This window comes from Natrix helvetica, assembly GCF_964273705.1.
Source record: "Natrix helvetica genome assembly, chromosome: 2".
In the NCBI taxonomy this organism is placed as follows: Eukaryota; Metazoa; Chordata; class Lepidosauria; order Squamata; family Natricidae; genus Natrix; species Natrix helvetica.
Genome location: NC_138552.1, coordinates 233186089 through 233208997, shown reverse-complemented (window position 1 = coordinate 233208997; position 22909 = coordinate 233186089). Strand labels below are relative to the sequence as shown.

Here is a 22909-nt window from a genome sequence, read left to right as displayed (position 1 = left end):
AAAATTTAGGGATAAGGGAGGTGAGAACAAGCAGAAGTCTGTTTTGTTAATTTTAAATACTAATTTTTAAAGTATGAGGCATCAATATTAGTAGCTTAGAAATGAACTTTTAATCAGCTGGCGCATAACTTTTTCTATGTATGTATGTATGTATGTATGTATGTATGTATGTATGTATGTATGTATGTATTTAGCCCATAAAAATATGGATGACTTATAATTCCCTAATAGGTACCGGTAATTGGGATGAAAAGCAAACAGAAGTACATTACTTTTACACATACACAAGCCAGTGAATTATAATAATACTAAACAGAGGGTCATGATCAAAAACAATCCAAATCTACTCAATATTTGGAATCATAACCCAGCTTTCCTGGGTTGAAAAAAGTAATAAAATAACTTTTCAGCAGTTTTCTGAAGAGTAGGGAGGGGGGAGATTAAATTTTAAAGGAGGAGATCTTTGACCTAAAAAACATAGTTCCATGGCAATTTATTGAAGGAAGGTAATTTCTAATTGAATGCCCTGCACATGGATGTTCCTGCGCAGCCCACATATCTCCATGCCATAGTGATACTTGTATATTCAGATTTCTTCCCCTTCATATCCTCCTCCCCTCCCCTCCGCCCCCCCCCCCATTTCACTGCTATTGTCAATGAAAAGTTTCACTTGGTTCTATAGCAGCAAGAAGAGATATATGTCTCATTCTTTCCTCCTAGAAAAGAAAATTAATTTTGATTTTGTTTTCATTTGCTTTACATGGAAGGAAAAAGGTTCTGTGAGCATCATATTGATGGCCCAAATTTTAATATAAGCATCATCATCTATTCCTCTTTCCCTCTTCTCTCTCACCTTCCCAACTAAATTAAAAAAAAATCAGCACTTCTAGTGAAGTGGAGTAGGAGCTACAGGTGCCTAGTGATTAAATAAAATCAGTTAGTCTATAATGTAGCACAAGAGTCTTTTGTCCACTGTAATGGATCAATAGAATGCTTTTAAGTCATTTGCACTTGAACAAAATAGGTTCTTTTAATGGTGGGAGAGCAGAGAGAGAGAGATAAACATGTATTAAGAAGAAGTTTTTATAGAGATGCTAAAACATTAATAATTTATTGATGTTAGTTTATGGAAATAAGGCACAAGACTTTTAAAGTATTTGACTTGCTGTTAAAGTAAGTTCCTTGATAGTTGCTTTTCTCTTCCAGAAAAGAAAACTGAAAATAGTTTGCACTGTTTATATATTCTGTTTTATTTTAGTGTTTCTTAAACATGCTCATGTGTGGGCCCTTGGAAATGTTGATCCCCATGACAGTAGTAAAGTATGTTTGCTTTTTCTAAGCAGTAACATTTTATCACAATATTTTATTGTACATATTTTGTAAGCAGTAGTGTTTAAAGTCCTTTGTGGATTCAGTAGCACAATCATGTAGTGTGGAAAAAGCTACAGGAGAAAATTGTTCAGGATTATGTAAAGCAATGATGTCAACAGTAAACATTGATTTACTTTTAAATAAAAAAAATGAATCAAGTATTGTTTGAAGGTTTTGCATGACCAATTATTTATAATTTGCAGATTTCAGAAAGTATTTGATCAGGACTCAAAACAAGATGACATTTTTGAAACTATTGCCAAACCAGTTGCAGAATGGTAAGTTTGATTCTTTTTAATGATCCATTCATCTTTTTAATCAATAAAACCAGTTTGTGATAATGAACATTGGTTTTTTTTAAAAAAATTGGATGGTAGAGTTCCTTGAATAGTTTCTTTTATTCCTTTTTTTGGTAAATATTTGATAGCAAAAGGCATATGAGATTCAAAATGATATGCATTTTGTTAAAAATAATAAAATACCCGATAGAGTCTAATAAAGCAAGATTCACAAGTGAAACAAACTGCAATATAGTTTAGTGTATTGTAGTACATAATAGTATGTATCCGAGCGCCTGTTTGGTGTAGTAGAGACTGTGCACAAAGCTGGCTGGGAAGTTTTGGGCCTGTTACTCTCTCAGCCCTAGGAAGAAGCAAAAGTATTACTAAGAAATCTACAACTTGTCAGTGTTCCAAATATAATCCAGAATTAAATCAGAGTCCAAGGCAGAGCTTTCCTCAAAGTTCCAATTTAATAAGAGAGACATGTTGGCACATGTGTAGGAAACCCGAATCTGAAAGCTTCCTGGGGTTTCTACCCAGTTGAAAGTTCATGATCTTGTCCCCACACCCACAAGTCCATCACATGGTCCAATCTTCCTCTGCCACACTAGCATTTCCACCCATCTAGTTCCGGTCAGGTGCAGAAGTGCGGAGACAAGGAATGACCTTGGGCTTATAGAAAGGAATGTTTTATTTTGACAACAACACATTCTACAATTCTACTCCTTAATATTGCCCCTCCCAATTACCCCACTAATGAAACAGTATAGTAATATGAGAGAGAGTGTGGCAAGCCAAAGATCCTAAAAGGAATATGACTGCAGACCTGACACAAGTATTTCTCCAGACAGTTCTCAAGTCAAGGCTGACTTGAAAAAAGTGTCTGTGTTTTAATCAAGTATGGGTTAGTGTTGTAAATTTCGTATTTCGAAAAGTTTTTGAAAATATTAGGTTTATATATTGGAAATGTGAAAAAAGATAAATTCACATTTGCAAAGCACATTTATAATTAAAGGGAAATGTGTCTTCATATTAATGGAAAGTAAGTATATCAATCCATTATGCTCATTTTCAGACAATATTCTCTTGAATACAGATTTTGAGATCAAAAAAGGAAAGTATGTTTAACTTACAGAGTTTGTAGATAGTTTTGATCAGATATAAGATTACGTACAAGATGGACTTTGGTCTGTTGATATACATAATTTCTTATAATATTTTATAATGTCTTTTTTGTACTTTGATAGGCCTTTATAGGTTTATATGACATGTCTTGGGCATTGTTTGATCCAGGATGGAACAACTGGTGCATCTTGCAGACCTTAGAACTTTTCTATAAGGTCTCCATCCTTTTCTTTCACTTTTCCTACAGCCTATTTTCTCAAATTTTTAGTCTTTGGATTTGCAGTTTTGATTATAGCTGTCATCTCTTTCTATATTGTCATTCTTATACTATGTATGGTAGATCTCCAACAGTTCATTTAGTGACTGTTCAATGTTACAGTGGCACTGAAAAATAATCAGGTGTTCTAGTACATTCATTAGCTTTAATATGACCTCTTTCTGGCAAAAACTAACTGCATATAGCAGGATACAGCCAGGACTTGCTACAGTCAATGAAATAAAGATTAAACTTCTTATATTCTTTTGTTCTCTCCATTCTCTATCTTCTAAGAACATCAGTTCAAGGTTCACCTTTTTTATTTTTCAAAGTGGTTAAGTAGATGTCTCTATGCTACTTATGGGCAGGAGATAGATACATACTATTTCCTGCCATTGTTCACCTACAACTCATTTGTAGGCATACTGGTCTCAATTCTGCAGTAATACTGAGTCTTCAAACCATCTAACACTTAAACTGCTTAAGTTAGTTTATGACTTGCTACCTGGTAGTTGCTCTTGAGAGCATCTTGAGTAAACCTAAAAAAGCAGTATAAAGTATAAATAGGCACATTAATTATAACTTTTTTGATGATGTAAGGATTGTCTATATATGCTCCTCCACCTCTTTGCTTATCCAAATATCTGAGGTAATTTTATCATACAAAAATAGAGCCTTTTTGGTCCAGAACATCTTTGCTTGAGTTGGGTATGCTGCAGATGTGTGGACTTCAAGTCTCAGAATGCTCAGCAATGGCCTTTTTGGCACAGAATTCTGAGAAGTTCAGTTCATAAAACTAGAAGATGCCCAAATTAAGGAAAGCAATCTAAATACATCAGATGTACAGAGATCCTGGAGCACTGGGGAACTACCACAGGACTGGAAAAGAGCTGATGTGGTTCCCATCTTCAAAAAAGGAAAAAAAAAACAGATCCAGGAAACTACAGACCTATCAGCCTGACCTCAATACCAGGAAAGATTCTGGAAAAGATAATCAAGCAACGAATTAGCGAACATCTAGAAGCAAACAAAGTAATAGCCAAAAGCCAACATGGGTTTGTCAAAAACAGATCATGCCAGTCTAATCTTATTGCATTATTTGGTAATGTGACAAAATTAGTGGACCAGAGAAATGCCGTTGCTATAGTTTACTTGGACTTCAGTAAGGCATTTGATAAGGTAGACCATAACCTACTACTAGATAAAGTAGAAGAATGTGGGTTGGACAGCATCACCACCAGATGGATTCGTAACTGGCTGACCAACCGCACTCAACGTGTAGTCCTCAATGGAACTGCATCTTCATGGAGGGAAGTATGCAGTGGAGTACCCCAAGGCTCTGTTTTGGGCCCAGTACTCTTCAACATCTTCATCAATGATTTGGATGAGGGAATAAATGGGGAACTCATCAAATTTGCAGATGACACCAAGCTGGTAGGAATAGCCAACACTGGAGAAGATAGGCTAAAGATACAGAAGGATCTTGACAAACTTGAACATTGGGCACTATCTAATAAAATGAAATTCAATGGTGAAAAGAGTAAGGTTCTACATTTAGGCAACAAAAATGAAATGTACAATATAGGTGGTACCTTGCTCAACAGTAGTAACTGTGAAAGGGATCTTGGAGTCCTAGTGGACAACCATTTAAATATGAGCCAGCAGTGTGCAGCAGCTGCCAAAAAAGCCAACACAGTTCTAGGTTGCATAAACAGAGGGATAGAATCAAGATCACATGAAGTGTTAATATCACTTTATAATGCCTTGGTAAGGCCACACTTGGAATATTACATTCAGTTTTGGTCACCATGATGTAGAAAAGATGTGGAGACTCTAGAAAGAGTGCAGAGAAGAGCAACAAAGACAATTAGGGGACTGGAGACTAAAACATATGAAGAACGGTTGCAGGAACTGGGTATGTCTAATTTAATGAAAAGAAGGACTAGGGGAGACATGATAGCAGTGTTCCAATATCTCACGGGTTGCCACAAAGAAGAGGGAGTCAAACTATTTTCCAAGGCACCTGAAGGTAGAACAAGAAGCAATGGGTGGAAACTAATCAAGGAGAGAAACAACTTAGAACTAAGGAGAAATTTCCTGACAGAACAATTAATCAGTGGAACAGCTTGCCTCCAGAAGTTGTGAATGCCCCAACACTGGAAGTCTTTAAGAAGATATTGGATAGCCATTTGTCTGAAACAGTATAGGGCAGTGATGACGAACCTTTTATGGCTCATGTGCCATAAGTGGGGGGAGCACAGGGGGTTGTGTGCAGGCGTGCCGCACCCATAATGCAATGCGCAATCCCCGCATTGCGCATGCGCGCACTACAGGTGCAACCTCCCATTTTTGCATGCTTTTTTTGCCCTCCCCAGGCTTCTGAGGCTTTATAGGAGCTTGGGGAGGGCGAAAACAGCCTCCCCTGCCCTCCCGGAAGCCCTCCGGAGGCTTCAGGGACCTTCAAGAGGCTTCCCTGAAGTCTTCGGAGCGCTCAAAGCGACCTTCCGAGCAAACCGGAAGTCACTTCCGGTTTGCTCGGAGGGTCGTTTTGAGTGCTCCAATGGCTTTAGGGACCTTCAAGAGGCTTCTCTGAAGTCTCGAGAGCAGTCAAAGCAACGCTCCGAGCAAACCAGAAGTCCATTCCCGAACTTCCGGTTTGCCTGTAGGACCGGTTTTTTGCGCTCCGGAGGCTTCAGGGAAGCTCATGAGGGCCTCCGGAGGGGGCGGGGGAGGCTCTTTTCGCCCTCCCCAGGTTCCTATAAAGCCTCTGGAGCCTGGGGAGTGCGAAAAATGGCTTTAAAAAAGGGTGAACTCAGCTGGCCAGCGCGCGCATGTGTGCTGGCCAGCTGCCAGGGCAGCGCCTCGCGTGCCCTGACAAATGGCTCCATATGCCACCTGTGGCACGCGTGCCATAGGTTCGCCATCACTGGTATAGGGTTTCCTGCCTAGGCAGGGTGTTGGACTAGAAGACCTCCAAGGTCCCTTCCAACTCTGCTATTGTATTGTATTGTACATTATTCTTCTCAGTCTAGGAAGTAAAAAAATAACAGTATAAATAAACTGAATACAAATTTGGAAGTATTCAGAAACTATTCTGATGAATTTATATTTAGTATAATCTTAATTAAGAATTATACAAACTGCATTTCGAATAACACTGATACCATTAGGATAGAACTAAAATGAATTTTATGACTTTTGCTTTTTATATCAACAGATAACAATTCAAAGACCTTGGCCTTCTCTGAAGAGCTTTGAATGCCTAGAGACAGAAATCCCATTTCATTCTATGACAATTGGATACTTTCTATTCTTATGATATATATTTTGTCAAATGAAGGAGATAGAAATCACTGGAATATGTATGTTCTGATAGTGTTTTGTACAGCGCAATCGTTTGCAAGTGCACTTTGATAAACATCTCTGCCCAATCTTTTTATCCTGTGCAAATTCCATGTTTCTTGAATCATAACCAATTTTTATTGCAACAAGAAGTCAAGCTAGTTGTGGATATGGAGAGCATTTTCTTCTGTTTTCCTATGTATTGAGTAAAGCGTATTCAGAACAAAGCTGTTTTGGGCTCAGTAAGAATCATGAATGGATAGCTCAAATATAATTTGAAACCATTTTAATTTTTCAATTAAATTCTTTATTTTGTTCATTGTTCATATTGAGGGATACTTGGTGCTTTCTGAGCTTGGTTGGTTTTTTGTAAACATTTCAGTATCCAAGCTAGGTCTAGCACTGATTATGTTACCTAGTTTGGGTAATGAAATGTCTGCAAGAAAATAACCAAGTTCAAAAAGCACCAAGGACCCCTCATTTCAACCCTGAGCTATAAATATTCTTCATTATTCGTGTTCATATTTGAGAATTCAAGGATCCTCTTATATCTGATTCTTCGAAACATGACTTTTCACTCTCTTTGGAGATGCGGTAAACAGTAATAGTTCAGAAGGAACACATAATTTATAAGAACAATGTTGCAACAGCTAGTACATACTTCTGAAGTTATATTATTTGTTTCCAAACGTCTGTTCTTTTTTTAATAATAAAATTGCTGGATGTATTCACTTGTAAGTAATTTCAGTTTTATTGCAACATATCTTGTTATCTCAACAATGTTTTGTAAGTGCTATTTTAAAATAACATTGTGTACACATACAATTTCAAAATATTTTATTTACAATGCTTTCATATCGTAGTGGTGTTTGCTAATAATACATTTTGGCTGTTTTTATTTATATTCAAATATGTCAAAATTCCTTGTTAAAATTAATTATTGCTATTTTGGTATTGTGTAGTTCCTCATGAGGATTTTTAAGATTACAAAAACAGATTCATTATTAATTTGGTAGCTCATTAACTGAACATATTCCTGAAGAAAAAAAGGATCAGTAAGGGAAGAAGGAGCTTTGCTGATCTATTTCCAGGAAAATGACAAAGCAGAAATGTCAGTGAAGTTTCTCAGTAGCATTCCAAAGCTATTTGTTGTATGATTACATGGAAAGTAAATTACAACAAAATAAATCCACAGCAATAGCAGAACAATAAAAGAAGGAACATATGTGACATTAATTATAGATTTAGATTGCTGGCATAATGTGTTCATTTTCTCCTTTTTGTATTTCTTTGAACTTTTTTTTCTCTGTTGTAATATGTAGTTTGTTTTAATGTTTAAGGTTGCAATTTACTCTGGTTGGAAGTTAAATCCCACTGAACATACTGTTTCTGTTTAGAATTTCTGAGTTAGTTATTTCTGACTAGTATTGGGTATTTTACTGCCTGTTTTAGACCACTTAAATTTTACTAACCACATTTAAAAGCGTTCACTAGATACCAAAAATAGCAATAGCGCTTAAATTTATATATCGCTTCACAGTGCTTTCTAAGTAGTTTACAGAATCAGCATATTGCCCCCAACAATCTGAGTCCTCATTTTACCTACGTGGAAGGATGGAAGCTGAGTCAACCTTGAGCTGGTAGGAATCAAACTGCTGAATTTGTGGCAGCCGGCAGTCAGCAGAAGTATCCTGCAGTATTGCATTCTCTAAACACTGTGCCACCATGGCTCTATTATTTAGGCTTTGTCTAGTGTTATAATTCTATGTTGTTTTTCAATGTGCTTTTGAAAAAAATTGATCACCAGTTTCTAAATTGTAAATTGGTACATTCTCCAAACTCAGATCCAGGATCAAAAGTGGGTTTTGTCACATGACATATTTTTATAACTTTGAAAAAAAAATTGTTCAGTGAGGAAAATGTAGTTGCATGTGATTTCCCCCCACTTTTGTAGTGTTATTGTGGGATAAAATTATATGTATTATTGGCATTCATTGGAATTACCCAATAACCAAAGCTAAAATAAAAACTTGTATAAAAGTATGATTTTATATTTTGATTTATAAATTTAGTGCAGCAAATTATAGATGACAAAGGTATAATCCCACTGTATTTATATTTGGGGTGTGTGTGTTGTGTTACTAATCTAATTGCTATTTAGTGGACTAATATTGCTATTCCTTTGAAAGTCCAAAGAATATTGTTCTTAAAATGGAGATATATATCTGTATATCTATCAATATATCTGTATATCTCGAGAAATAGAAATGAAGAAGAGCATGATGTATCAATTTTTGTCAATCCAATGATTTATTTATTGCAGATACTACAGTACCTTCAAAGAAACCAAACCATAGCTATGTACTTTTTATGACCAGATGAAGTATATAGAAATCAAATTGAATATATTGTTGGTACAAGGAGGTAGAATAGCACAGTTGTAATAGTAAAGATATAACAAGGGGGTGTCTGTGGGACAGCTTACAAAAAGCTTACAAACTCCTTATATTCACATTCCAAGTCAAGATTGTCAAAATGAGAGTCAAAGTCAAAGTGTGAGAACAGAACTAACCAGTTTTCATGATATGATTTTGAACATATAACCACAATTTTCAAAGATAACATTGGAAATTATTTTGAAGTTCTGAACTTTGTTAAATAAAGAACCAGAGGAATTGTGGAATGAAATTTTTAAAATTATTAAGGAAGAATGTGAAGAAAGATTGCCAAAGAACAAGAAACAGAAATATCAGAACAAATGGTGAATGTTGTCAAGAAGGACAACATACCAAGAGAGAGATCTTAAAAGAACTTTTAGAGAGCTGTTAGAAAAAATAAGAAGCAGTATTCTCATGACATCTATAAAGATATTGAAAATGGAAAAAGAAAATCTTTCAAAAGATTTCCAAACTCAGGAGGTTCCAACCTTGAATTGGTATGCTAAAGTATGCTAATATAGGTAATAATAGATTCACAGTTGATCAAACACAGATGAATTGAGTATACTGTAATTTTCTACAGTATAGAATGTTAACATCCATGTTACATTAGAAGATATTCCCGATTTAAAAAAAATGGAAAGAACTGGAAGTACCTTTTTAAACTAACACATTTTAATTGTTACCAACAAATAACTTCTGATTTTTTTTTACTAGAATTCCTATTTATAAGAACTACTACTACTAGAAGATGAACTGATATTAGCCCTCTGGCAGGCAATGGACTCACAGTCTGTAATTGTTATAATCTAACTATGCCAACAAAACTGGAGAATTTAAGAAACTGTAGAAACTATTGTACAATATCCAAAATAATGTTTAGGATTATCCTACAGAAATTAGAATCCTACATGGAAAGAAAGATGCTAGCTGACTTTAGAAAATGCCAAGGAATATCCATATGTACTTCATTGATTATAGAATGACCTTAAATTGTGTTGATCATGTCAAACTATAGAACAAAGGATCTGTGCTTAGGAAAATGGGAATCTTAGAACACTGCATTGTCCTCGTGCAAAATCTGTACACAAAATAGGAAATCACAATCTGTAATAAACATGGTGAAACAGACTGTTTTCAGATTGGGAAAAGAGTAAAAATAGTGGGGACAATATTTTAATAGCTAAAAATATAAAGGATTTGGAAGGTCTGGAAATGAAATTCAAGGAGCACAATGAAAAGAAGTGGGACTGAGATTAAATATAAAGAAAATCAAACTAATAACCAATAAAGTAACGAGAACTGACAACAAAAATATTGAAGTGGTGGAGAGCCTGTGTCTTTTTGGATTAACTGTTAACAGTCAAGAAAATAGCAGTCAAGAAAAATGCCAAAGTCTCTTGTGGTAGAGCCACCAGGAAGTTCTTAAAACCCAGTTGAGTCAAAAATATCCAGGCTCAATTATCCTATTTCAGACACACGTGAAGACTTATCTTTCTTGAGAATTCTAAAGAGATAGGAAAGAAGGAAGTAAATAGAAGACATGCAGCTGCAAGGTACATGGACTTGATTATAGTGGCAATGGGTACATCATTGGGAGCTCTGAAAGGGCATGTTGGTCACAGACCATCCTGGAGAAGATGTTTATAGGTGGTCACTTAGAGTACACATCGACTCATGGCCCATTGTCAGACTATTGAGTGTCAGCAGGTGGCAGCACTTGGCTGACCTAGGCTTGAAAATTACAATTGTTTGCTTAGGACTTAAATGGGAGGTATACCAAGCTAGGCAAAATTGGAGGGGGGGGGGGAATCACAGAATAAAGGCAAAAGCAAACCATTTATGAATGTCAAGTAAATTGTATATGAAGATTCAAAGGAGATTTAATATCTGTTGGAGCATATATTTGGATATTCAGATAATGCATGATTTTTTGCTTTTATTATGCATGCTTGTGTAGGAGAAAATGTGTCATTCTTTGTTGCCTTCTCCCACAAAGAACAGTTATTTCCCATTATTCTTTGTTCATTGTCCCAGCCATTCAGCTGTGGTGAAGTATATCACATTTTCCATCCACTTGAGCTTGTTTTGTGGCTCGATTAAGTGCAGCTGTAGCATGTTGATTCTGGATACGTAGGTGCTTTTTGCTAGTATAATAGGTTGCTGGGTGATTTAACTGGCAGACGAAGAGATTTCCAACACAGTGGCTGCCTGAAAAAAGGCTCTTGATGTACATGCTACCTGAATAGTTAAAAATTGGAACAAACTGACAATTTTCCAATTTTAGATCTCTTAATGCTTCTGTTGCTTTCCACTGCAAATTTTTCTGAAATAAGACCTAATTTCACATTATGCTTACACAGTATATAAAACAATACATTTGTAACCTGACTTAGATTACTTTGTCTCAAATATTCTGAATAGATTTGTGGTTACACATTTATTATAGCACATTTCAACTAGAATAATTGTAATCTAAGCTTTTTTTTAAAAAAATACCACCTAAAAATGGAAACACTGAACATAGGTATACTATAAATATATAGCCATAGATTAGTTCTCAGTCTCTGATTACCCTGGTTTCTTAATCGTATCTTGGTCTATAATTATATTTATCAGAATCACATTGAAGGAAGAAGACTAGTTTGCCAGCTCCATCTCACACAATGGTATGCAAACAAAGCTTGCTACTAAATCTCTAGTCAATCCATACTCTTTTTTTTCCTCCAACTGGAATTTCCCTTACTTTAGATTTGGCTGTGAATTAGGCCTGATGATTTGTCTCAAAATATATTCTGACTGGGATAATCCTAAAATAATGGTTCAGATCTCATGTGAGCCTAGCAAAGCACACATGGCTTTAGTGCATATGTAGTCTATTTTTTATGGAATGTGGAAAAAAAAGAAGTTGCAGTATTATAGATCTTGTGTTTCTGAATCTTGTGTTTCTGAATTAAAATAAAATATATTCTTGCTTTGGGAATTACTAAGAAGCTTGCCTGCATTATGTTAGTTCTAGGCTATGGCTCAGTGTTGAGGAACAGTGATATTCTGGAAAGAGTCATCATTCTTGATCTTTTTATACCTCTTGGTTGACATGGTGAACTGGTGAAATTTTATACCAGACAAACATGCATCACATCCTTATTCTTATTAGTATAGGTGGTTTAACATAGAAGTTTGTAGAATCTATTTAAAAGCATAGTGGAGGAAGAAAATAATGCCTTTTTTGAATGCCACTTTGCATGATTATAGGGTTTTATTTTAGCAAGTTTTAAGTTTGTTTTCTTTTCTCCTTTTAAATTTTGGCAAAGTAAAGTGTCAGAACTATTGGATTAAAATAGTTATGAACCTGCAGATACGGATCTGCATCAAAAATCTCCTTTTATCAAATTTTTATTGTAAAATATTTTTAAAAAACATTTAAGCAGAAATGAGACAAATTGCAGCTGCCCCTTCCATTATAGTTATATACAGTGTGACAAGTTCAGCTTTACAAACTATTTGGAAATACTATTTTTATCTCCCATGTCACTTTACTTTCTCCTCCATCACTTTTAAATGTTTCAAACATTTAAATTTGTTTAAAGGAAAACAGAAAGCACTGCACCTCTTTCTCCATACTACTTGCTATCAGAGGTGGTATTCAGCAAGTTCTGACCAGTTCTGGAGAACCGGAAGCAGAAATTTTGAGTAGTTTGGAGAACTGGTAAATACCACCTCTGGCTCTGCCCCCATCTATTTTCTGCCTCCCAAATCCCATCTGATCGGGAAGGAATGGGGATTTTGCAGTAACCTTCCCTTGGAGTGGGGTGGGAAAGGAAATTTTACAGTATCCTTCCCCTACCACGCCTGCCAAGCCATGCCACAGTAGTAAACAGTAGAAAAAAAGATTTGTAACATTTCTTCTTAACTAAGGGAATGTCTATCTACAATTCAAATCAAATCAAATAGAGCCAGTGGCATAATGGTTAAGCGTTTGAACAGTAAAATGAAGGTCTATAGCTACAGAAGCTCACTGGATTATTTTGGAGGAAGACTTCCCACAATATTTTCCACTCTGAAATCTTGAATGAAAGGCAGGATAGAAATCAAATAAAGGCAATACATATTTAACTGCAGTTCTTTTCCGTATGTTTAAGTGGAGTTCTTTACTTGGAAACTTAAATTTGTCATAAACATTACTATTGGAAAGTATCATGCCAAAATCATTGTATGTAGAGGATTGTAGATAATATTGATGAAGGAAGGAAGCTATTAAAAAAGAAGATAACTCACACCTAGGAAAGAAGGGACCATGAGAAAGAGATTAAAAATAAGCCTACCTTGATTCTGGACAGTGGGGGCGGGGAGGAAAAGGGAAATTCTGGCAGGTCTTCAAAACTATGTTATACTTGACAGTAGTATTATTCCAGTAGTTCTTGTAATATGTTTCTTGATCTGACCTACCATGAAAGAATGATATTACAGATCCAAAAACCTTCTGTGATGGGCCAAATGAAAATCAAAAGTTATGAAAAAAAATCTTAGGAAATATTAATACTTGGTCTATTTCTTTTATAGAGATTTGCATGCTCATAGCTTCCTAATTCCCTGTTTACAAGTTCGAAATACTTCTAGATTTGATTACTGATTCATTAAAAACAAAGTTTCTCCTTTCCCATTATTCCATTATTAAAATCAGTATAAATAGTTCAATTGAAATTAATAACATGCATCAGATGTTTAAAATGTATTTAAAATAATTCATTGATTTTAGATATAACATGCTTGCTTTTATGGCACCCAAGTTATAGCAAATGAGCCCAAGATTGCTCGAATTACAGAAAGCCAGCCCAAGGTTGCTCTTCTACAATGGTGACTCCATATGGGGTTGCTAGGCTCTTATTTTTATTACTTTTGATTTCTGTTTAAAATAGTAGGTTTATTTTAAACACTTCTATCAGTACTCCCTTATTTCTACAAATGTTTAATGGTGGGATCTACTTTGGGGCCCAAATCAGTTAACCATGTTTGGAATATTAGATTTTCACTTAAAGATGTTTAGTCTCTGAATGTATTATACAGGTGAATTAGGTATATGCTATTGAGGAATATTTATCTCTAGAGTCTTCGCAAAATCATATTAGTAGCTCTGTCATTAGTATAGCCAGGCTCAAACTTATAAACTTTTAAAGATAGAATACTATAATGTTGCAAATGTTTATTTCAGTTTGTTTTAACAAGGTGTTCTTGGGGGATTGTAGGTGTTTGTTATTTTTTTTGTCTGATGTGTCATTAATTTAATCTTTAAAAAAAATATTGTGGTTTCTAATTATACCAGTCACAATATAGTATTTAGAAATTGAACCTATTGTATGCATGGGATAGAAATAATATGGTTGATGGGCTCCTGTTTCTAGACTGTCACTTTCTATTTTTCTACACTCTTTCTTCTAATCCATAACCATTTTTGATGGAGATTAATTGGAAAATTTGCCAGTTTAACCAAATGAATGTTGAAAAACCTACCTTTTCCAATTCTCAGAAGAACATGATTATATTTATTAGATTTCCAGTTTCATGCTGTCCTATCATCCATTGCATATTGGTGATAACCAACTGAGTTATTTCATCATATTCCTTCAAAAGGAAACCTTATGTATATCGGCTTTCAATTTGGTAACTTTCAAATCTTTATTTCAGTGACTAATAATCCTTTATACTATATAAATAAATAGTCTTGCAAATTATTAAAACAAACATAACCATAAGCAGAAAGAGAGAATGCATTTGGATCCAAAGAAGGCACTATTGTAGGAAAGTACGGTAGATTTGTATGTGAAATACGAAAACATTGGCTAATCTTTCTTACAGGGATTCAGTGGGAATCAAATGGAATTAAGCTATTTTAGATATATGTGGGAAAGGTATAAAATGAAATGAGATTATTTAGGTTAATTTAAACTGAATCAATCTCTAACATGAAATAGGAATTGAGCCAGTGTATCTGAAAAAATTAATACATTTCTTGCTGTACTCTTTATGTGAGGAAAACTAGGTTGGGAAAAGAGGAAGGGAGGAAGGGTTTTGATACTGCATTTTCAAATGTAGAGGAATGTTGATATAACATATTGGCACCAACTTCATTTTTCATAATTCTTTAACTTTTTTTCTGAAGTTTAGTAGGTTTTTTTTGCCTTGGAATAAGTCTATGAGATAAACCATTTTCAGAAAGCTCCCTTGTCCGAAAATAGAGGTAACAATGAAGTTAATAATTTCCCCCTATCTAAGTATTTGAAGATTGCCCTTATACCAAAAATATTGCATTCATTTTTTGAAATACCAGCTTTCTCCAACTATAAAGGTTTTAGAGTTGGAATCAGTCATTTTGAGGAAAGACAGAGCTATTATGTAAACATGAAACAGATGTTTACAACTCCAAAGGCTGGAAAGGGAATAGCTAAAATCTGTTGACTCAGAGAGGAAGGAGGCAAAAGTCAGGGTTTAAACTCTGGGCTTGACATGAAAAATACTGATGCCTAGGTACAGTAATTGTTCCCTTTAGCGGTAAAGAATCTTATCTAACCATGTTGAATCTGTGAACATTTTGTTCTTACTCAAGGTTGAATTGAGTTTCTAGTAGCTGGTTTTTATTGTGCCTAGAGAGAAGTCTGATACCAGTTAGGTACATCATGATGGGGAGGCTGGCTCCCAAAATTTCTCAGCCAACATATTTTTATGGAAATTTTTGGGAATACATTTGGAGGCCACGAAGACTATATACTGTATCTCATATTCTTACTGTGTAATTATCTGCTATAGTAGCGATGGCAAACCTTTTTTGGCTCGCGTGCCATAAGGAGGGGAGCACAGGGAGGTTGTGCGTGGGCATGCTGCATCCATAATGCAATGCACGACCTCTCCCCAGTGCAAATGCGTGCATGAGAGGCGCAATCCTTCCATTTTCTCATGCTTTTTTCACCCTCCCCAGGCTCCAGAGGCTTTATAGGAGCCTGGGAAGGGTGAAAACAGCCTCCCCTGCACCCGTAGAGGCCCTCTGCAGGCTTCAAGGACCTTCAGGAGGCTTCCCTGAAACCTCCGGAGAACTAAAAAGGACCCTACGAGAGAACTTCCAGTTTGCCCATATAATATCACATTTAGCAACAAAAAATTAATGATTATTTATTTTAAAAAGAGAGCCAGTTTGATGTAGTGGTTAAGGTATCAGACAAAACATTGGGAGAACATGTGGCTTCTGGGCGACTTTTGGCCAGTTGTTCTGTCTCTTAGGCCAAATCACCTCACAGGGATTTTGGGGGAAATAGAAGGAGGAAGCATTATGTATGCTGCCTTGATTTGTACAAATATAGATGGAATAAAAGTCAAAGAAATTATTAACAGCAGATTGAAAATGTACAAATTTACATATATGCACATTTTGTCTCCATTTTCAGTGCTCTGTCTGGTTATAATGGAACCATATTTGCCTATGGACAAACTGGCAGTGGCAAGACTTTTACAATCACTGGGGGAGCAGAACGTTACAGTGATCGGGGGATAATTCCACGGACCCTGTCTTACATATTTCAGAGGTTGCAAAAGGTACAGGCTGTTATTTTGTCCTTTTCATTTATGAATAACTTATTTACAGAAATATACAATTATGTAAATAAATTTCTTTCTGTAGCCTCAAGAAGTTTAAGATTCTATATATTTAATAGGAAATCAAAGGACTAAAAATTGTCAAGTTGCAACTGTTATTTGAATAGAAGAGAATATCTCTACTTGTAGAGTCCTTGTAGATATTTCATTACCTGACTAGATAACAACAATAATACTAGCACTCTCTAAGAATACAATACAATAGTAGAGTTGGAAGGGACCTTGGAGGTCTTCTAGTCCAACCCCCTGCCTAGGCAGGAAACCCTATACCGTTCCAGACAAATAGCTATCCAATATCTTCTTAAAGACTTCCAGTGTTGGGGCATTCACAACTTCTGGAGGCAAGCTGTTCCACTGATTAATTGTTCTAACTGTCAGGAAATTTCTCCTCAGTTCTAAGTTGCTTCTCTCCTTGATTAGTTTCCACCCATTGCTCCTTGTTCTACCCTCAACAAATAATGTTACTTGGTTGGGTAACAAAATGTCTACAAGCAAACAACCCAGCTCAGAGAGCACCAAGGACTCCAGGGTGTTTTTTTAATGCAGGAATGGTATTGTATCACAGAAACCTGGCTTAAAGTTTTAAGTCAGCCTGGCATCATTCAGTTTGTATGGCCACCTGCTCAACAGTTTGTATTAAAATTAGATTAATATTAATTTATGTGACATTTATTTAAAACTGTGGTACAATTAATGCCTGAGTTTACAACAGCTCAGAAGATCTGAGTCTCCTTTGCTATGAAGGAGCAGGTGTGTTTGGATTTCTCCTAGAGTAGTCTTGCAAGACAGAAAGCACGCCCAGATGAACTAATTTTAGTTTATTGTGAGGGTACATTAACAATATCTTGCAATACATTTCTCCCCCATCATCCTCTATAGCCCAAGAAGTATGCCATGCCCACATTCCTTCTGCAGACTAAGCTGCTTCTTATCTGAATGGCTCTTCCCTCTATGCCCCAAGGTCATTGCCACATAGAAAGACTGGCCAGGTGAGCATTTGGCCAGCAATCTTACTTGGAATTCAAGGACTTCCCAACAGTAACTCATACCCTCATTACTACTCATACAAATTACTGTAAATAAGGCATTCTTACATAGGGTTGCCTTTGAAGATCACTCAGAAACTGCTGTTGGAACAGAATGTGGCAGCCTTCTTACTGGCAGATATGAGTCACCAAGCGCATATAATACTGGTGCTGCAGGCCCTGCAATTCCAGATGCAATTCAAAATGCTGGTTTTGGCATGTATAAATATATATGACTTTCAACTTGGCACCAATTACTTGCAGAACTGCTTCCAAACAGAACTGACCTATATACAATATTATATTTGTCTCTGGTAAAGCTGCTGGTTGTTCCCCATTTCATTGAAGTGAGGGGATCTGAGGCCACCAGGCATTCCTTTTTGTTGATTGCACCGGTTATAGGGTTAGGGCCTGTCCTTAGAAATTAGATTGGCCCTACTTTAACAGCTTTCTAAAGTATGATTAAAAAATGGAGGTTTTCTGGAGAGTATTTGGGAGTTAATTGATTCATCTATTGTTATAATTATCCATACTTTATTTTTTATTTTGAGGCTAATTAGTTGGTTGTGGATGATGACAGTCCAATTTATTTTAACATATCAATAAGATGGATTGTATTTTAATGTTTTATCATGCTGGAATTCCTTAGCATGGTGTTTGTTGATGAAATATAGTGGAGATACCTAGATAGATAGAGAAGAGAGACCTTAACATCAAGTTTATATAGTATTAAAGTTAAAAAATAAATATAGGTAAACTCTAGATTTTATACAATTATTGATTTTTTCCTTTTAATACAGGATAGCAGTAAGGTATATACCACACATATTTCTTACTTAGAAATTTACAATGAGTGTGGTTATGATCTGCTAGATCCACGGCACGAAGCCTCCAACCTGGAAGACTTACCGTGAGTAATGCAAGATTTGTAAAAATCAGCACATCTCTTTTCCTTTACTCCTAGTTCCAATTCTCTGGGTATGTCTGCCTGTCTGCATATCAAAACACATTAAAATTTATATCAAATTGAAGTTTCTGTGACATTGCTGTGGCAAACAGTATTATTGATTTTTTTTTCTTTTAAATGTCTTATTCTATACAATGAATCAAAGAAATACAATTACAATAAATAATTAAAAACTATAATGTAATTTTCCTATATTTTTTTTCAGATAAATAATAATACAAAATTAATCACAGCTATATATCGGACAGTGCTTCAACAGTTTTGTAACTATTATAGAGAGAGTTTTGGCCTGCAAACTCTGCAGAGAGAATTTTGGCCTGCAAAGATTTGGCCTGCAAATCTAGGTTGCTTCTAGTCTTTTGTATATTTGTGTGAATTAATATATAATGTTATTATATGTGCATACATGTGTGTGTGTGAATATGAATATTGGAATAGTACAGTAAATACAATTTTTTTTCACTGTCACGTACTCTATATTGGGTGGAAATGTTATTTAAAAATATCCTTGTCAACATAGAAACAGAAAAATTAACTAGAAATATTAGTACTATCTAATATTTTATCTCTCACATTGCAACTGCATAAACAGATCTATTTCTAATCTTCTGATTCCTTTCTTTAAGTAAAATGTATATATGTTTTAATGCTAAATTGGGTCTTGATGTGTGAAAAGTACTGCTAATTTATTCATAATGACAGAGGAGGCAGAAGGAAGGCTTTTGTTTTCTTTATAATCAAAGAATGTTTTCCATTTGGCTAAGTGGATGGAATTTGTAGATTCCTTTTAAAGCTAAGTGGAATTTGTATAAAACAATATTAGCCAAGTTGAGCTGGATACATTCTTCAGTTGCATCAGCCAAGTTATAGGACTTGTAAGAAATGGAACTTCTGAGGACTTCTTTTAGAAAAAGTGTGGCCTTTACTATTCCAGGTCCAAAAAGGTACCACAATTCTCACAATTATCTATTTTAATATTGAAATCAATATCCCAAAGGTGCTTTTTCAAGAGGCAACTGTCTGGCTTCTCTTTGAAGACATTTTGTTTCTCATCTGAAGAAGCTTCTTGAATGAGAAACTAAATATCTTCAAAGAAAAACCAGAAAGTCCAGTTGCCTCTTGAAAACACACCTTTGGGACAACCATGACCTGGATGACTGAGAATCTCCATAGACACTGAAATCAACGTGCACTTAAGTTTCAATAATATGGCCTATAGTTCCTTTTCCCATAAAATTCTTCTTCCAGGCAATCTTGTGGAGCAAAATAGAATTTTCTTTAAATTTGTTTTCTTGGTTCACTATAATAACAAATAAGGATTTCTCTTCCTGATCATCTGGAATAGGGCAAGGTAGTATAAAGGATATTATAAATATTATAGTTTTATATCTTTAATTGCTAATGTTACAGTTTTACATCTTTAATATTGAACAACTCAGTTTTCTCCCTCAGTAGATTACACAATTCTGAAATAGGTATTTCATTTACTGGGAAATCTTGCTGTTAGTAGCTAGAGTAAACCTTAAAGCATTTGTATATGATCAAGAAAATAATATATTTACTTACTAGCAAAACTTTTGAATAAATATTCCAGTATAATTTATGATTAAAAAACTAAAACCCATACATATTTTTAAATTTTTTCATGTAGAAAGGTGACAATAATGGAGGATCCTGATCAGAACATTCACCTGAAACATCTCTCTTTGCAGCAAGCAACCAATGAAGAAGAAGCTCTGAATCTGCTTTTCTTAGGTGACACAAACAGGATGATTGCAGAGGTGCGCATATTTTCAACGTCTCTTATTCTGCAATCACTAAAAAGCTTTATAGTAAAATATATGTTTGTTTATTTAAAACGTGTAAATAATCACCTATTTTATAATCAATTCTGCTCCTCTCTAACCATCTATTCAGAAATGTCAGTGAAATTTATAAATATTGTTCTTAAAGTATCATTGTTTTGCTTTTGCTTCTAAATATATTTAAATATGAAAACATTTAATTGAATTTGTGAATCCAATGTAAATCATATTGTACACAACCAGGTACTTTAGAGTAGAAGAATCTATATGTGACAAGAATGGTACTTTCGCAGAGAAATCATGCAGTTTTTGTGGAAGACATGTCAGCTAGATTTCCCCCACACAGGAATTTGGAGAATTTAATGAATAGCTCTCCCCTACTTGGCCCTTGGAAATCATGATGTGGGACTTCCATTAAGTGATGGAAAAGGCACTGAAATTGAGACTAAGACCTGTAACTTTCAGAAACGACTACTGGAAATGTATTGTTGGAAATGGCTTCAGTGGTGTCGTTCCATAATGATTCATTCTTAGTTGTGGTGTGCTGAATTTCTGGGTAGTTTCATCCAAACTGAAGCTAGCCAAAGGGAGCTGGACAGTTGTTTCCCTTGGCTTTTTTCCCCATGGCAGTCCTAAATGTAACACCTCTTCTAGTATTTAAAGAATGTTGTACTATTTCCATTTTTCTCAGTTTCTCCTCATAAGTCTCAATTGTCAGTTCCCTAGTCATTGCTACTGCCTTCCTCTGAATGTGTATGTGTTGCAGCACAGTACATATTGATAGATGAACATATGCTTAGGTCTTAATCTCAGTTGAACACATTTGAAAATCAAAGTAGATAGGGATTTATCTGCACATTAAACTGCTTCATTTTTAATATGGCATGAAACAATAGTATATGATGAAAAAAAAGTTTTATGAAGCTAAGTAATGAGGAAACAAATAATAAGTTTATGTTTCTTTCCTCTGGCATGAATCTGGCCAAAATAAATCTTTGTGGCAGGTTTTCTAGTAATAGTGGGAATTCTTAAAAGATCTGAAATCTTACTATTCAGTAGGGGGAATAACTATTTCATTATTAAATTGTAAGACTTTAGAATGGCAAAGAAATATTTTCATTTATTCATAAAAGCAATCCTGTACAAATCACTTTGCAATATGGCAATTCTGAGGATTGACTCTTCTTTCTTATAAGGAATTGTTATTCCTAGAAAGGAATTCTATTTTCATTTCTTTAATCTTGCCTTTCTGTATTTGGCTTTACTAATTAAATTTCAGGCTGATGTACAAATTCAGAAATAGCAAATTTAGGATAATTTAAGATATTTTTAGGTGTAACCAGAAACACCACACAGGATATATACACTGTATAAAAATAAAGAAATTCTGCCTCACAATAGGAAATGGTGGTGGAAGTCAAATATAATTTTTTACATGGTACATGATGTAATGTAACATTTGTGAATCTTTTTTTCTGAAAGCTTAAAAGAAAGAAGACTGCATATACAATTCTGCTAGATTTAATAAACAAGAATATGACCTTGTTTTTATTTATTTTTATTTTATGTATATCCCACCTTTATTATGATTTAAAACATACTTTATAATCATGTTTTCTTGGTATCACAACTCAGTGATTTGTTGACACCGGGAAACTTCCATCACATTGAATGTAACCCAATTTTACATTTTGTTTTGCATTCAACCAATAAAAATGAATTGTAATGTAAACCAAAGAGTATAGTTATTAATCTCTTTACCATACATTCAAAACAGTGTAAGTCTATCAACACGAAAGACAGTATCATCAGCATCAGCATTTTACTATCTTTTAACAATAATAAAACTAACAACAAAATAAAATATTGACTCAAAATATGAAGACCAATAACTCAGAAGTTTTATTTTGAGGAAATTAAATCAAAGCCACCTTGCAGTTATTTTTTTTCCTTTTAATGCAAACTTAGTCTGTTTTAATCAGAGGAAACTTTTCAGTAAAAGGCTTTATTGCAATTTGTTCAGTTTGGGAAGACATATCTGTGTTGTATTTGTTTAGTTACTTGTGTTTGGAAAGTGCCTACAGCTAATATTCTTGGCAGCATTCACATATATTTAATGAATGTAAACATTTTAAATATTTAAAGATTAAAGCAATACTTCTCTTTTATCTACTTTTTCATCTATGAGTATACTATCTATGTATTCTGCACATTTTAGCATATACAGTAAGGTGTTTTACCACCAACACCTACAATTTTTTCACAAATATGCTGGTTTTAGAGAGGATGTGTAGGTCATCAGGCTTGTTGATGATACCATATTATTTCAAGCAAAAATTTCTCCCAATTAGAGGGCTTAAATTGAAAGAGTGAATGCACGTCGCCATAATCAAATGTTAAGGGACATACAAGGGTCCCAAAAAAATGAAAAGAAAGTAAATACTCAGTTAAAACATGGAGTTTGTATGTAGCTATTGAGAAGATAAATTATAAGGGCTGTGTGAAAAGAAATTGAAGATGAATCTCTTGGTGCTATAATATTACACAAATCTGTGGCATATAACTAGTATAACTACACGGTTCTTCTCCTTTCAGGTAGCCCTTAACTTAACTGTCACTAAGTGACCATTCAAAGTTATAATCACCCCCAAAACT

General features: G+C 34.8%; 1 protein-coding gene across 1 annotated transcript in view; it reads left to right on the top strand.

Annotated features, from left to right (window-relative positions):
- Positions 1 to 22909, top strand: part of KIF6 (kinesin family member 6) — a 144310-nt gene that overhangs the window by 4566 nt on the left and 116835 nt on the right. Inside the window, exons 3-6 of the mRNA XM_081940835.1 lie at positions 1575 to 1649; positions 16250 to 16397; positions 18283 to 18392; positions 20101 to 20230. Of these exons, the coding sequence (XP_081796961.1) occupies positions 1575 to 1649; positions 16250 to 16397; positions 18283 to 18392; positions 20101 to 20230 (463 nt within the window). The remainder of the gene's footprint in view (positions 1 to 1574; positions 1650 to 16249; positions 16398 to 18282; positions 18393 to 20100; positions 20231 to 22909) is intronic.